This window comes from Lithobates pipiens, unplaced genomic scaffold (genome assembly GCF_037356315.1).
Source record: "Lithobates pipiens isolate NorthernLeopardFrog02 unplaced genomic scaffold, aLitPip1_a1.2 Scaffold_35, whole genome shotgun sequence".
In the NCBI taxonomy this organism is placed as follows: Eukaryota; Metazoa; Chordata; class Amphibia; order Anura; family Ranidae; genus Lithobates; species Lithobates pipiens.
The window spans coordinates 8,376,818-8,390,483 of record NW_027507811.1 but is presented as its reverse complement, the minus strand read 5'-3'; the positions used below and the strand labels follow the sequence as shown (position 1 = coordinate 8,390,483).

At 47.6% G+C, this 13,666-nt stretch overlaps 1 protein-coding gene across 1 annotated transcript in view; it reads right to left on the bottom strand.

The window, feature by feature from the left end:
* Positions 1–8,730: 8,730 nt before the first annotated feature.
* The window catches only part of LOC143955833 (uncharacterized), a 25,150-nt gene continuing 20,214 nt past the window's right edge, over positions 8,731–13,666 (bottom strand). Inside the window, exon 4 of the mRNA XM_077465954.1 lies at positions 8,731–9,700. Within this exon, the coding sequence (XP_077322080.1) occupies positions 9,018–9,700 (683 nt within the window). The 3' untranslated portion in view covers positions 8,731–9,017. The remainder of the gene's footprint in view (positions 9,701–13,666) is intronic.

Here is a 13,666-nt window from a genome sequence, read left to right as displayed (position 1 = left end):
GCCATTTTGTGTTTGTACCGGGGGTCTAAGTACGTTGCCACCCAGTACTGGTCCTTGACCCTTATGCTTTATATACGGGGGTCCCTATTAAGACACTGGAGCATGAAGACCCCCATTTGCACTAAACTGGAAGCGGTGTGGTGGCCTGGCTCCTGCTCATCATCCAGGATAATGTCGTCCTCTTCATTCTCCTCTCCTTATCCACGCACAACAGGGATCCCAGAAAGGTTTAAAGCATGCTCTTCTTGCTCCTCCTCATCCGCCCCGGCACCATCCTCCTCTGACTCCTCTTCAGACTCCTGTTGTTGACTTGTCTCAGATAGAGTAGCCCCCCCTGGGAATTCATCCAGCATTGCGACTTCCCGCTCCTGCTCCTCCACAGCTTGATCAATGACACGACGCAATGCACGCTCCATAAAGAAGGCATAAGGTACCATGTCACTGATGGCGCCATGGCTGCGACTGACCAGTTTGGTGATCTCCTCAAATGGCCACAGAAGTCTGCATGCGTCGCGCATGAGCAGCCACTGGCGCGGTAAAAAAAAACAGCTCCCCAGAACCTGTTCTGCCGCAGAGTTCATACAGGTAGACGTTAACGGCACGTTTCTGCTGGAGCAGCCTATCAAGCATATAGAAGGTTGAGTTCCATCGCGTTGGACAATCGCAAATAAGACGTCTGACCGGCAGATTGTGTCGCCGCTGAATGACAGCAAGGCGAGCCATGGCCGTGTAAGATCTTCTGAAATGGGCCGAGATTTTCCTTGCCTGCCGCAAGATGTCCTGGACCCCAGGGTATTTGACAACGAATCGCTGCACGACCAAGTTTAAGACGTGTGCCATGCATGGCACGTGCGTGATTTTGCCCTGTTTCAATGTGCTAAGCAGATTGGCACCGTTGTCACACACCACTTTACCAACTGTCAAATTGAGCGGGGTGATCCACTGATTTGCCTGTGAACGCAAAGCTGAAAGGAGTGCTGGGCCAGTGTGGCTCTTGGCTTCCAGGCACAACAGACACAGCACGGCATGGCAACGTCTCACCTGGCATGTCGAATAAGTTCTGGGGAGCTTGGGCGGCGCAGCGGAAGAGATGCTAGCAGCGGAAAAGGAGTCAGCCGAGGAGGATGGAGTAGGAGGAGGAGGAGAAGAAGAGTCAGGCCTGCATGCAATCCGTGGCGGTAAAACCAAATCTACATGGGTGCCACGGGTTACATGCTTGACAGCCATCAGAAGGTTCACCCAGTGGGCAGTAAAAGTAATATACCTTCCCTGCCTGTGTTTGCTAGACCACGTGTCTGTGGTCAGATGTATCTTGGCACGGACACTGTGTGCCAGAGATACATTCACTTGCCGCTGAACATGGCCATATAGCTCTGGGATGTCCTTCTCTGAGAAATACTTCCTTCCTGGGACCTTCCATTGTGGTGTTCCAATGGCCACAAATTTGCGAAAGGCCTCCGAGTCCACCAGTTTATATGGCAGTAGTTGGCGGGCTATGAGTTCTGACAAGCCGGCCGTCAACCGTTGGGCAAGAGGGTTATCCGGCGTCATAATTTCTTTACGCTCGAACATTAGGCCCACGGAAGCCTGCCTTTTTGCAGAAAAACGTGAGCATGGCATGATGGAAGGTAGAGTGGAGGACAATTGTGAGGAGAGAGGAGAAGGAGAAGTAGAAGACGAGGCCTGACGGTGAGAGCCTGGAGTGTGGCTTTGTGTGTTCTGTTGCTCCCACTGGGCTTGGTGATGGCTGCTCATGTGCCTTCTTAAGGCGGTCGTCCCTAGGTGAGTGTTGGGTTTACCGCGACTAATGCGTTGACTGCAGATTGCAGATGGCAACGCTATTGTCAGCAGCGGACACGTTAAAGAAAGCCCACAATGCGGAGCCATGCAACGGTGTCCTGGGACCGCCAGATGTGACCGTACATGGTCGATGACTCGCTCCTGATACATTTGCAGTCTGCTTTGGCCCTCCTGTGCAATGTAAGTTATTCCTGCTTCTCCTCCCTATCTGCTGGTCCATATCTCTCTCTGAACTCCCCTCCTCTTCCTCTCTTGTGGGCACCCACGTGACATCACTAGACACGTCATCATCGATGTCACCTTCCCCACCGCTATAAGTAGAGATCTCAGAGTAGGCAGCAACACCGGGGACCAACCTCCTCCTTGGGCTGATCTGGGTACTGTCGTCAGACTGCTGAGTGGCGGTTGTTGCTACCTCCTCTTCCTGATCCAATGCCAAGAGTGGCTGCGCATCGGAAATGTCTTGTGATGGATCAGAAAATAATTTCTGGGACTCAAGCGGAAGGTATGTGGTGGTGGTGGTGTTGTTGGTGGTAGTGTCTTTGAGGGTGCACATAGCAGAGAGTGAAGAAGAGGGTGCAGATCGAGAGGATGAGGAGGGTGCAGAAGAGTAAGGCTGAGTGAGCCACTCAACCAAGTCTGGTGCGTCCTTTAAATTAATTGAACGCACCTTCTGCAACTTCCCACTTTGGCTCAAGCCTGTTGCTCCTGCCCTACTCCCCTTGCCTCTTCCTCTGCCTGTCATTTTTTAAATGACCCTGTGACAAAACTCTCAGTCCCTATACTGATAAAGGACTGCTGCAGCGGTCAGCAGTAGTGCACCTCAACCCTATGTATTGTGGACCTATACCAGTCCTTATAGAATAGCAGACTGTACCTCACTCAACCCTATGTACTATAGCACCCTACACCAGGTTACCAGTCCTTATAAGGACCTTTGTGGAACAAGTAGGTTGTGTGTGACTGATTAGCAGACTGCAGCAGAAGGGCAGCAGTCAAGTATAATATTCTTTCTATATTTGGAAGAAAGAATATTATACGTGTACAAGCCTATTACCATACCACTGATGCCAGTCCTGAAAAGAACCTTTGTGGACCTAATATAGTAACAGCTACTGATTAAACTGACCCTCACACACAGCTTCCTGCCTGTCCCTATGTAAACTGACAAAACAGAGGCTACTGGAACAATAACTGGAATAGCACTTTTGTGGACCTGATAGTAACAGCTAATGACTAAACTGACTGTCCCTGCAGCACACACGTCCTGTCCCTTTCTCTAAACTGACAAAAGACACTCAGGCTGCTGCAACAATCAGTAGCACAGCAAACCTATATCCTGAACTACACCTAACACCTATACCAGTCCTGAAAAGAACTTTTGTGTACCAAAGAGCTAGCGATTTGGGCCACTGCAATTTCTCCCTGCTCCACACAGCAACCTTTCCCTATAGTGACAGGAGAAAGAATGTAAAATGGCCGCCGGATCGGGTGTATTTATAAGTTAGGGGGAATGTCCAAGTATCCATGTGCTATAATGTCTCAATTGGCTGTCCTGTACCCCATGATGGATGTGTCATCATAGGTCAAAGTTCTTTTACACAGTAAACACGGAAGTCCGCCGGGCGAACGGCGGCAATAGTCCTCCCATCGGGCGGACTGCGAACAGCCGAAATTCGCCGCGAAACAACCGCGGGGCAAACCGTTCGGCCATCACTACTCACTATCACGGTTCTGGTGTGGTGTCAGTGCTCTCTATCACGGTGCTGGTGTCAATGCTCTCTATCATGGTGCTGGTGTCAGTGCTCTCTATCTCGGTGTAGGTGTCAGTGCTCTCTATCTCGGTGCTGGTGTGGTCTCAGTGCTCTCTATCATGGTGCTGGTGTCAGTGCTCTCAATCTCTATCATGGTACTGGTGTCAGTGCTCTGTATCACGGTGCTGGTGTCAGTGCTCTCTATCACAGTGCTGGTGTCATTGCTCTCTATCTCGGTGCTGGTATGGTCTCAGTGCTCTCTATCATGGTGCTGGTGTCAGTGCTCTCTATCACGGTGCTGGTGTCAGTGCTCTCTATCACGGTGCTGGTGTCAGTGCTCTCTATCACGGTGCTGGTGTCAGTGCTCTCTATCACGGTGCTGGTGTCAGTGCTCTCTATCACGGTGCTGGTGTCAGTGCTCTCTATTACGGTGCTGGTGTCAGTGCTCTCTATCACGGTGATGGTGTCAGTGCTCTCACGGTGCTGGTGTCGGTGCTCTCTCTCATGGTGCTGGTGTCAGTGCTCTCTATCATGGTGCTGGTGTCAGCGCTCTCACGGTGCTGGTATCAGCGCTCTCACGGTGCTGGTATCAGCGCTCTCACGGTGCTGGTATCAGTGCTCAGTCTCTATCATGGTGCTGGTTTCAGACAGTGAGGGAGATAGCAGGGGAGAAGCCAATCAGCAGGCAGTGCCAGCACCATGGCTGAGGATCAGCACAGGACTGGCACCTCCGGACCACCGCAGTGGAGCCCTGCATAGGTGGGGGTAAGGGCCGGGCAGAGGGAGGGGCTCAAGCACAGGTTGGCACACTGGGACACTGGCATAGGACTGCGCTGCCCTGACTGTGGCACTGATCATCTCCTGCACCCCCTTCATAGCCTGCCCTGACCTTGCCTCTTCTCCATGGCCTTCATGCGCTCCTGAATTGTCAAAATGCTTCTCGTTGTCCATCCCAGATTCACTTAATACTTTTGTTATGTCAGTGTCCATGTTGTGGGACTATGTGTGCACAGCTAGTAAGTATTTTGTGGCTGAAAATATGGCCTGGAGGTTTTTAAGGTTCGCCTGCCATTAAAGTCAATGGGGTCCGCTGCGAACCTTACGGTTTGCAAACTTTTGGCCGCGTTCACGAAACGTCCCGCCGGAAGTTCGTCCATCACTAATGATGACACTGAAAGAACAATACGGCTTCATTCTATATGTCAAGGAGGGAACAGTACAGGAGAGACTTTCCTCTCTAATTAATGTCAGTAGCAGACCCAGAGAAAGCCTGTTCTGTGAAAGAGCAGATGGAACTTCTCCTTGTGTGTTGTTATTATTATTATTACTATCACTCTATACAGTGGCGGTGCATCCATAAAGGGGCGCAGGAGCGCCGCCCCCTCTCTCCTGGCACTGCATTGCATGAATCTATCTATGGTGCCGCTGACCCCCCCTATTCAGGTGTCCTCTGCCCCCCACCCTGCCCCAAAGCACCTTGACCCCAGGAGAAGTCCCCACCCCCTTCCCGCCGTGTTCCAGACGTCTCCGCCACTTACTGTAGCTGTCGGTAGCGGCGGAGACGATCCGATCCCTTCCCCTCAGAGGCACTGTGTCGAGTGAGGGAAAGATGGCCCCCCACTCGGCTCAATGACGTTGGATGACAGAAGCCTCCGCCCAACGACCTTAAAGGCATCTTTTTTATTGCATTTAAGTGTAAATGTGAGATCGGAGGTCTTTTTGACCCCCCCAGATATCACATTAAAGAGGACCTGTCCTGCTTATTTCTATTACAATGTTTGCATTCCTTGTAATAGGAAAAAAAAGTGAATAGCAAAAAAAAAAAAAAAAACTGATTTTAACAAGTTTGAAAAATAGGCCTGGTTCTTATGTGGATATACTCTGCACTGCACTATATATATATTACACTGACTGCACTATATACTCTCCACTGTATTATATATACTACACTGACTGCACTATATATTCTGCAATGTATTATATATACTATACTGATGGCACTATATACCCTCCACTGTTTTATATATGCTGTACTGACTGCACTATATACTGTCCACTGTATTATATATACTACACTGATTTCATTATATATTCTCCACTGTATTATATATACTACACTGACTTCACTATATACTCTGTAATGTATTATATATACTATACTGATGGCACTATATATTCTCCACTGTATTATACACTACACTGACTTCACTATATACTCTCCACTGTATTATATATACTACACTGACTGCACTATATACTCTCCGCTGTATTACATATACTACACTGACTGCACTATATACTCTGCAATGTATTATATATACCCTCCACTGTATTATATATACACTACACTGACGGCACTATATACCCTCCACTGTATTATATATACTACACTGATTTCATTATATATTCTCCACTGTATTATATATACTACACTGACTGCACTATATACTCTGTAATGTATTATATATACTATACTGATGGCACTATATACTCTCCACTGTATTATATATACACTACACTGACGGCACTATATACTCTCCGCTGTGTTATATATACTACACTGACGGCACTATATACTCTCCGCTGTATTATATATACTACACTGACTGCACTATATACTCTCCGCTGTATTATATATACTACACTGACTGCACTATATACTCTGCAATGTATTATATATACACTACACTGACGGCACTATATACCCTCCACTGTATTATATATACTACACTGACTGTACCATATATTCTCAACTGAATTATATATACTACACTGACTGCACTGTATATTCTGTAATGTATTATATATACTACACTGACTGCACTATATACTCTCCACTGTATTATATATACACTACACTGACTGCACTATATACTCTGTAATGCATTATATATACTACACTGACTGCACTATATACTCTGAACTGTATTATATATACTATACGAACTGCACTGTATTATATATATATATATATATATATATATATATATATATATACACAGTGGTGTGAAAAAGTGTTTGCCCCCTTCCTCATTTCCTGTTCCTTTGCATGTTTGTCACACTTAAGTGTTTCGGAACATCAAACCAATTTAAACAATAGTCAAGGACAACACAAGTAAACACAAAATGCAATTTGTAAATGAAGGTGTTTATTATTAAAGGTGAAAAAAAATCCAAACCATCATGGCCCTGTGTGAAAAAGTGATTGCCCCCTAAACCTAATAACTGGTTGGGCCACCCTTAGCAGCAACAACTGCAACCAAGCGTTTGCGATAACGTGCAGTGAGGCTTTTACAGCGTCCTGGAGGAATTTTGGCCCTCTCATCTTTGCAGAATTGTCCTAATTCAGTTACATTAGAGGGTTTTCGAGCATGAACGGCCTTTTTAAGGTCATACCACAACATCTCAATAGGATTCAGGTCAGGACTTTGGCTAGGCCACTCCAAAGTCTTCATTTTGTTTTTCTTCAGCCATTCGGTGGTGGACTTGCTGGTGTGTTTAGGATCATTGTCCTGCTGCAGAACCCAAGTTCGTTTCAGCTTGAGTACACGAACAGATGGTCGGACATTCTCCTTCAGGATCTCTTGGTAGACAGCAGAATTCATAGTTCCTTTTATCACAGCAAGTCTTCCAGGTCCTGAAGCAGCAAAACAGCCCCAGACCATCACACTACCACCACCATATTTTACTGTTGGTATAATGTTCTTTTTATGAAATGCAGTGTTCCTTCTACGCCAGATATACTTGGACACACACCTTCCAAAGAGTTCCACTTTTGTCTCATCGGTCCACAGAATGTTGTCCCAAAAGTCTTGGGGATCATCAAGATGTGTTGTGGAGAAATTGAGACGAGCTTTGATGTTCTTTTTGCTCAGCAGTGGTTTTCTCCTTGGAACTCTGCCATGCAGGCCATTTTTGCCCAGTCTTTTCCTGATGGTGGAGGCATGAACGCTGACCTTAACTGAGGCAAGTGAGGCCTGCAGTTCCTTGGACGTTGTTGTGGGGTCTTTTGTGACCTCTTGGATGAGTCGTCGCTGCGCTCTTGGGGTAATTTTGGGCGGCCGGCCACTCCTGGGAAGGTTCACCACTGTTCCATGTCTTCGCCATTTGTGGATAATGGCTCTCACTGTGGTTCGCTGGATTCCCAAAGCTTTGGAAATGGCTTTATAACCCTTTCCAGACTGATAGATCTCAATTACTTTCTTTCTCAATTGTTCCTGAATTTCTTTGGGTCTCGGCATGATGTGTAGCTTTTAAGGATTTTCTGGTGGACCTTACTGTGTCAAGCAGCTCCTATTTAAGTGATGCCTTGATTGTGAACAGGTGTGGAAATAATCAGGCCTGGGTGTGGCTAGAGAAATTGAACTCAGGTGTGGACAACCACAGTTATAGTATGTTTTAACAAGGGGGGCAATCACTTTTTCACACAGGGCCATGATGGTTTGGATTTTTTTTCACCTTTAATAATAAACACCTTCATTTACAAATTGCATTTTGTGTTTACTTGTGTTGTCCTTGACTATTGTTTAAATTGGTTTGATGTTCCGAAACACTTAAGTGTGACAAACATGCAAAGGAACAGGAAATGAGGAAGGGGGCAAACACTTTTTCACACCACTGTATACACTACACTGACTGCACACTACAGTAACTACCTGCCTAATCTCCATTCATTCACTATATACGACCGCCATGTAAGCAGCCTTATATAGTGTGGGGCGTGGACTTAGCCATGACTGGTCAAAGGCACCCTGCCTTTGGGCAATCATGGCTCTGACAGTAAACCGCACTGTGATTGGCCAAAGCATGCAGGTCAGGTGCCTGGTGTCGCCAATCAGCAGCCGTCAATGCCCTGCGATCTCACAGTGCATTCTGGGACGTTTGTTCTACATCTTTTGTTCTACAACTCGAACATCCAGCCCATCCCTAACAGTGATCTCCTATGATCGTCAGCTCCACCTAGTGGCTAAAATGCATTTCTTTTTTTCCCTGAAATATTTCCATTGGTAAAATAAAATAAAAGATGCAATACAGCATTATAGCCACTAGATGGAGATAATAATCATGGGAAATCACTGTAGGGATTTTTTTTTTTAAATGTATCACAGCTGGGCAAACGCTGGTCATATTGGTTCAATTAATATTTTTTAAATCGCTTCCACCACAAAATGTACCATGAGAGGTAAGGACTCCATTTTTATTTTTCTCCTGCTATCAATGGCCGACACGGTACAACACTTCATCCATGTCTTTGGTGATCTCGGATCTCCTTATCAACTGTTTCTTCCATGATGAAGATCAGCCATGGAGTATATCTGAGGTGTATATCAGGGTGTGCTTCTTCCCCACATGTCCAGCAACATTCATATACAAGACATTTCCCGCACTCACTAATACACCTCAAGGGTTGTGTGGGACCCCCTGATGTACAGAAAGACAGGACTTCAGTGAGGAACATTTCCCTCACTCAGGACAGGAAAGTGCCTTCTCCCTCATGTGAGATCTCTGATGACTGTAAAGATGTGTCTTCTGTGAAAAACATTTCCCGCACTCAGGACAGGAATGCAGCTTCTCCCCCGTGTGCGATCTCTGATGTATGAAAAGATCTGATTTCTGTATAAAAAGTTTCCCACACTCAAGACAGGAAAACGGCTTCTCACCCGTGTGCGATCTCTGATGTATGGAAAGATGGGACTTCTTTGAAAAACGTTTCCCGCACTCAGGACAGGAATACGGCTTCTCACCTGTGTGAGTTCTTTTATGCATATTAAGATAGGATTTATAACGGAAACACTTCCCGCACTCAGTACAGGAAAACCTCTTATCTGTTGGAAGGACGGCACCGTCCCTCACAGTCTGAGGTTCCTCCGGATAAGAGGAATACGATGGTCCGGCACCGTCCCGCACAGGCTGAGGTTCCTCAGGATAAGAGGAATACGATGGTCCGGCACCGTCCTGCACAGTCTGAGGTTCCTCGGGATAAGAGGAATACGATGGTCCATCTACACTGTGTGGTGCCGGATGGACATTTGAGGTAGTCGGGTTTTCTCCTGGACTATACTGTGTGATGTCCTCATCTTCTACTTTACAGTCTGGAGACAAAGTGAGACAATCCTCTGAGGTTTTCCTCATCTCCCGTCCATCTACTAAAATAGAAATACAAAGATTATTACTAGACATGAGCCGATTGGTTCCCCTAAACCAGGACTCCGCCCACATCAGGCAGCTTTGTCTCTGAGGATCTTACAATTCCCCCCTCAAGGTAACTAGTAAATGGGTCCTCTGATCTCCTACCAGATCATTTCTTTATTCATGGACCTTAGTCAGAGAGGGAGGAAACAACGAGAACTGTCTTCTATAGGAGTGACAGCGATGAGGGGATTATAGGACGAGTGTCCCCACCTGTCAGGACCTGAATCACCTGTTGGTGGCATTTTGGTACCCTGGACGGGGAGGTTGTAGCTCCAGAGTCCACCAGTAGGCGTCTCCCAGCAGCCAGCACGTTCTATCAATCAGTCTCCACCTGATGCTGGCTGCTGGGAGGGTATTCAGTCCCTCCACTGCTATTACATTTTGCATCACTATATGCTTTGCTAGTCAGATGATGCTTGACGTGTGGGCTCCGGCGGACTTTTTTTTCCCAAAATGAAATGAACGGACTTACCCGCACACGGAGAAAAGTCCGTTCATTTTGAACGTGGCTCCAGGTAGCTGCGACTAGCGAAGGAGGTCAATTTCGCCGCCTCCATCGGCGAGACTGACACGTCGCTGGTCCCATCACCTGGTATGGACTTAAAGGGGAAGCCCTACGCTGAAAAAAACGGCGTGGGGGTCCCCCCCAAGGTCCATATCAGACCCTTATCCGAGCACGCAGCCCGGCCGGTCAGGAAAGGGGGTGGGGACGAGCGAGAGCCCCCCCCTCATGAACCGTACTAGGCCGTGTGCCTTCAACATGGGGGGTGCATTAAGGAAGGGGGGCCCTACAGCCCCCCACCCCAAAGAACCTTGTCTCCATGTTGATGAGGACAAGGGCCTCTTCCCAACAACCCTGGCCATTGGTTGTCGGGGTCTGCGGGCGGGGGGCTTATCGGAATCCAGTAGCCCCTTTAATAAGGGGGCCCCCAGATACTGGCCCCCCACCCTATGTGAATGAGTATGGGGTACAATGTACCCCTACCCATTCACCTGGTGAAAAAAGTGTAACTACAACACAAGGTTTCAAAATAATTTATTGCACAGCTCCGGGGGTCTTCCGTCTTGGGGGGTCATCTCGCCGGACTCCTCCGCTATCTTCTGCTATCTCTTTTACTAGAGGAGGATACCGGCTTTTATTCTTCAAGGTGAATGGGTAGGGGTACCCCATACTCATTCACATAGGGTGAGGGGCTGGAATCTGGGGGCCCCCTTATTAAAGGAGGCTTCTGCATTCCGATAAGCCCCCCGACCGCAGACTCCAACAACCAACGGCCAGGGTTGTCAGGAAGAGGCCCTTGTCCTCATCAACATGGGGACAAGGTGTTTGGGGCTCCCCCTTCCCCAAAGCATCCCCCCTTGTTGAGGTCGCGTGGCCTGGTACGGCTCAGGACGGGGGGGGTGTTCGCTCGTCCCCACCCCCTTTCCTGACCGGCCGGGCTGTGTGCTCGGATAGGGGTCTGATATGGACCTTGGGGGGGACCCCCACGCCGTTTTTCTGGCGTAGGGCTTCCCCTTTAAGTCCATATCAGGTGACGGGGCCAGCGACATGTCAATCTCGCCAATGGAGGCGGCGACATTGACCTCCTGCGCTAGTCCCGTCTACCTGGAGCCACGTTCAAAATGAACGGACTTTTCTCCGTGTGTGGGCAAGTCCGTTCATTTCAAAACTCCTGCCATAGTCCGGCGGTTTGTCCGCCGGACCTAGTCCGCCCGCAAAGTCCGGTCGTGTGTGGGCAGGTTCGCTCTTTCGGAAAGTCCGGCGGACCTCCGCTGCAAAGTCTGGCGGTTTGTCCGCCAGGCTAAGTCCGCCGAATAGTCCGATCGTGTGTACGCAGCATAAGCGTATGTTGATTGGTTGGCGAAAAGGTTATTGCATCTACAAACTATGGGATACACTTATGGCAATTTTTTTTTCCTTACTAGTAATGGCGGCGATCAGCGATTTTTAGCAGGACTACGACATTGCTGCGAACAAATTGGACACCTGACACTTTTTTGAGAACCAGTGACATTACAGTGATCAGTGCTACAAATATGCACTGTCACTGTACTAATGACATTGCAGGGAAGGGGTTAACACCAGGGGCGAACAAAGGGTTAAGTGTGTCCCTAGGGGGTGCTTACTAACTGTGTGGGGGATGGACTCACTTGTTGAACACAGAAATCTGTGTTCCTGATTTTACTGACAGTCTACTGACTGGAATGGTACCAGCTGATTGGAGAAAAGCCAATGTAGCACCAATATTTAAAAAGGGCCTAAAATACATCCCTGGGAATTACAGACCAGTTAGCCTAACATCAATAGTATGTAAACTCTTGGAGGTGATGATAAGGGACTATATACAAGATTTTACTAATGAGAACGGTATCATTAGAAGTAATCAGCATGGATTCATGAAGAATCGTTCTTGCCAAACCAATCTACTAACCTTCTATGAGGAGGTGAGTTGCCATCTAGATAAAGGAAGGACCGTAGATGTGGTGTATCTAGATAAAGGAAGGTCCGTAGACGTGGTGTATCTAGATAAAGGAAGGCCCCCAGATGTGGTGTATCTAGATAAAGGAAGGTCCGTAGACGTGGTGTATCTAGATAAAGGAAGGTCCGTAGACGTGGTGTATCTGGATAAAGGAAGGCCTGTAGAAGTGGTGTATCTGGATAAAGGAAGGCCCGTAGACGCGGTGTATCTAGATAAAGGAAGGCCCGTAGACGTGGTGTATCTAGATAAAGGAAGGCCCGTAGACGTGGTGTATCTGGATAAAGGAAGGCACATAGATGTGGTGTATCTGGATAAAGGAAGGCCCGTAGACGTGATGTATCTGGATAAAGGAAGGCCCATAGATGTAGTGTATCTGGATAAAGGAAGGCCCATAGACGTGATGTATCTGCATAAAGGAAGGCCCATAGATGTGGTGTATCTGGATAAAGGAAGGCCCGTAGACGTGGTGTATCTGGATAAAGGAAGGCCCGTAGACGTGGTGTATCTGGATAAAGGAAGGCCCGTAGACGTGGTGTATCTGGATAAAGGAAGGCCCGTAGACGTGGTGTATCTGGATAAAGGAAGGCACATAGATGTGGTGTATCTGGATAAAGGAAGGCCCGTAGACGTGATGTATCTGGATAAAGGAAGGCCCATAGATGTAGTGTATCTGGATAAAGGAAGGCCCATAGACGTGATGTATCTGCATAAAGGAAGGCCCATAGATGTAGTGTATCTGGATAAAGGAAGGCCCATAGACGTGGTGTATCTAGATAAAGGAAGGACCGTAGATGTGGTGTATCTGGATTTTGCAAAAGAATTTGACACAGTTCCCCATAAACGTTTACTGTACAAAATAAGGTCCGTTGGCATGGACCATAGGGTGAGTACATGGATTGAAAACTGGCTACAAGGGTGAGTTCAGAGGGTGGTGATAAATGGGGAGTACTCGGAATGGTCAGGGGTGGGTAGTGGGGTCCCCCAGGGTTCTGTGCTGGGACCAATCCTGTATAATTTGTTCATAGATGACCTGGAGGATGGGGATGGCGGGAAACAGCTCAATCTCTGTATTTGCGGACGATACTAAGCTAAGCAGGGCAATAACTTCTCCACAGGATGTGGAAACCTTGCAAGAAGATCTGAACAAATGAATGGGGGGAGGGGCAACTACTTGGCAAATGAGGATCAATGTAGAAAAATTTAAAATAATGCATTTGGGAGGCAAAAATCTGAATGCAATCTTTACACTGGGGGGAGAACCTCTGGGGGGATCTAGGATGGAAATGGACCTGGGGGTCCTAGTAGATGATGGGCTCAGTAATGCCAAGCTGCTGCTAACAAATCAAACAGAATATTGGCATTAAAAAGGGGATCAACTCCAGAGATAAAACGATAATTCTCCCCTCTACAAGACTCTGGTCCGGCCGCACCTGGAGTATG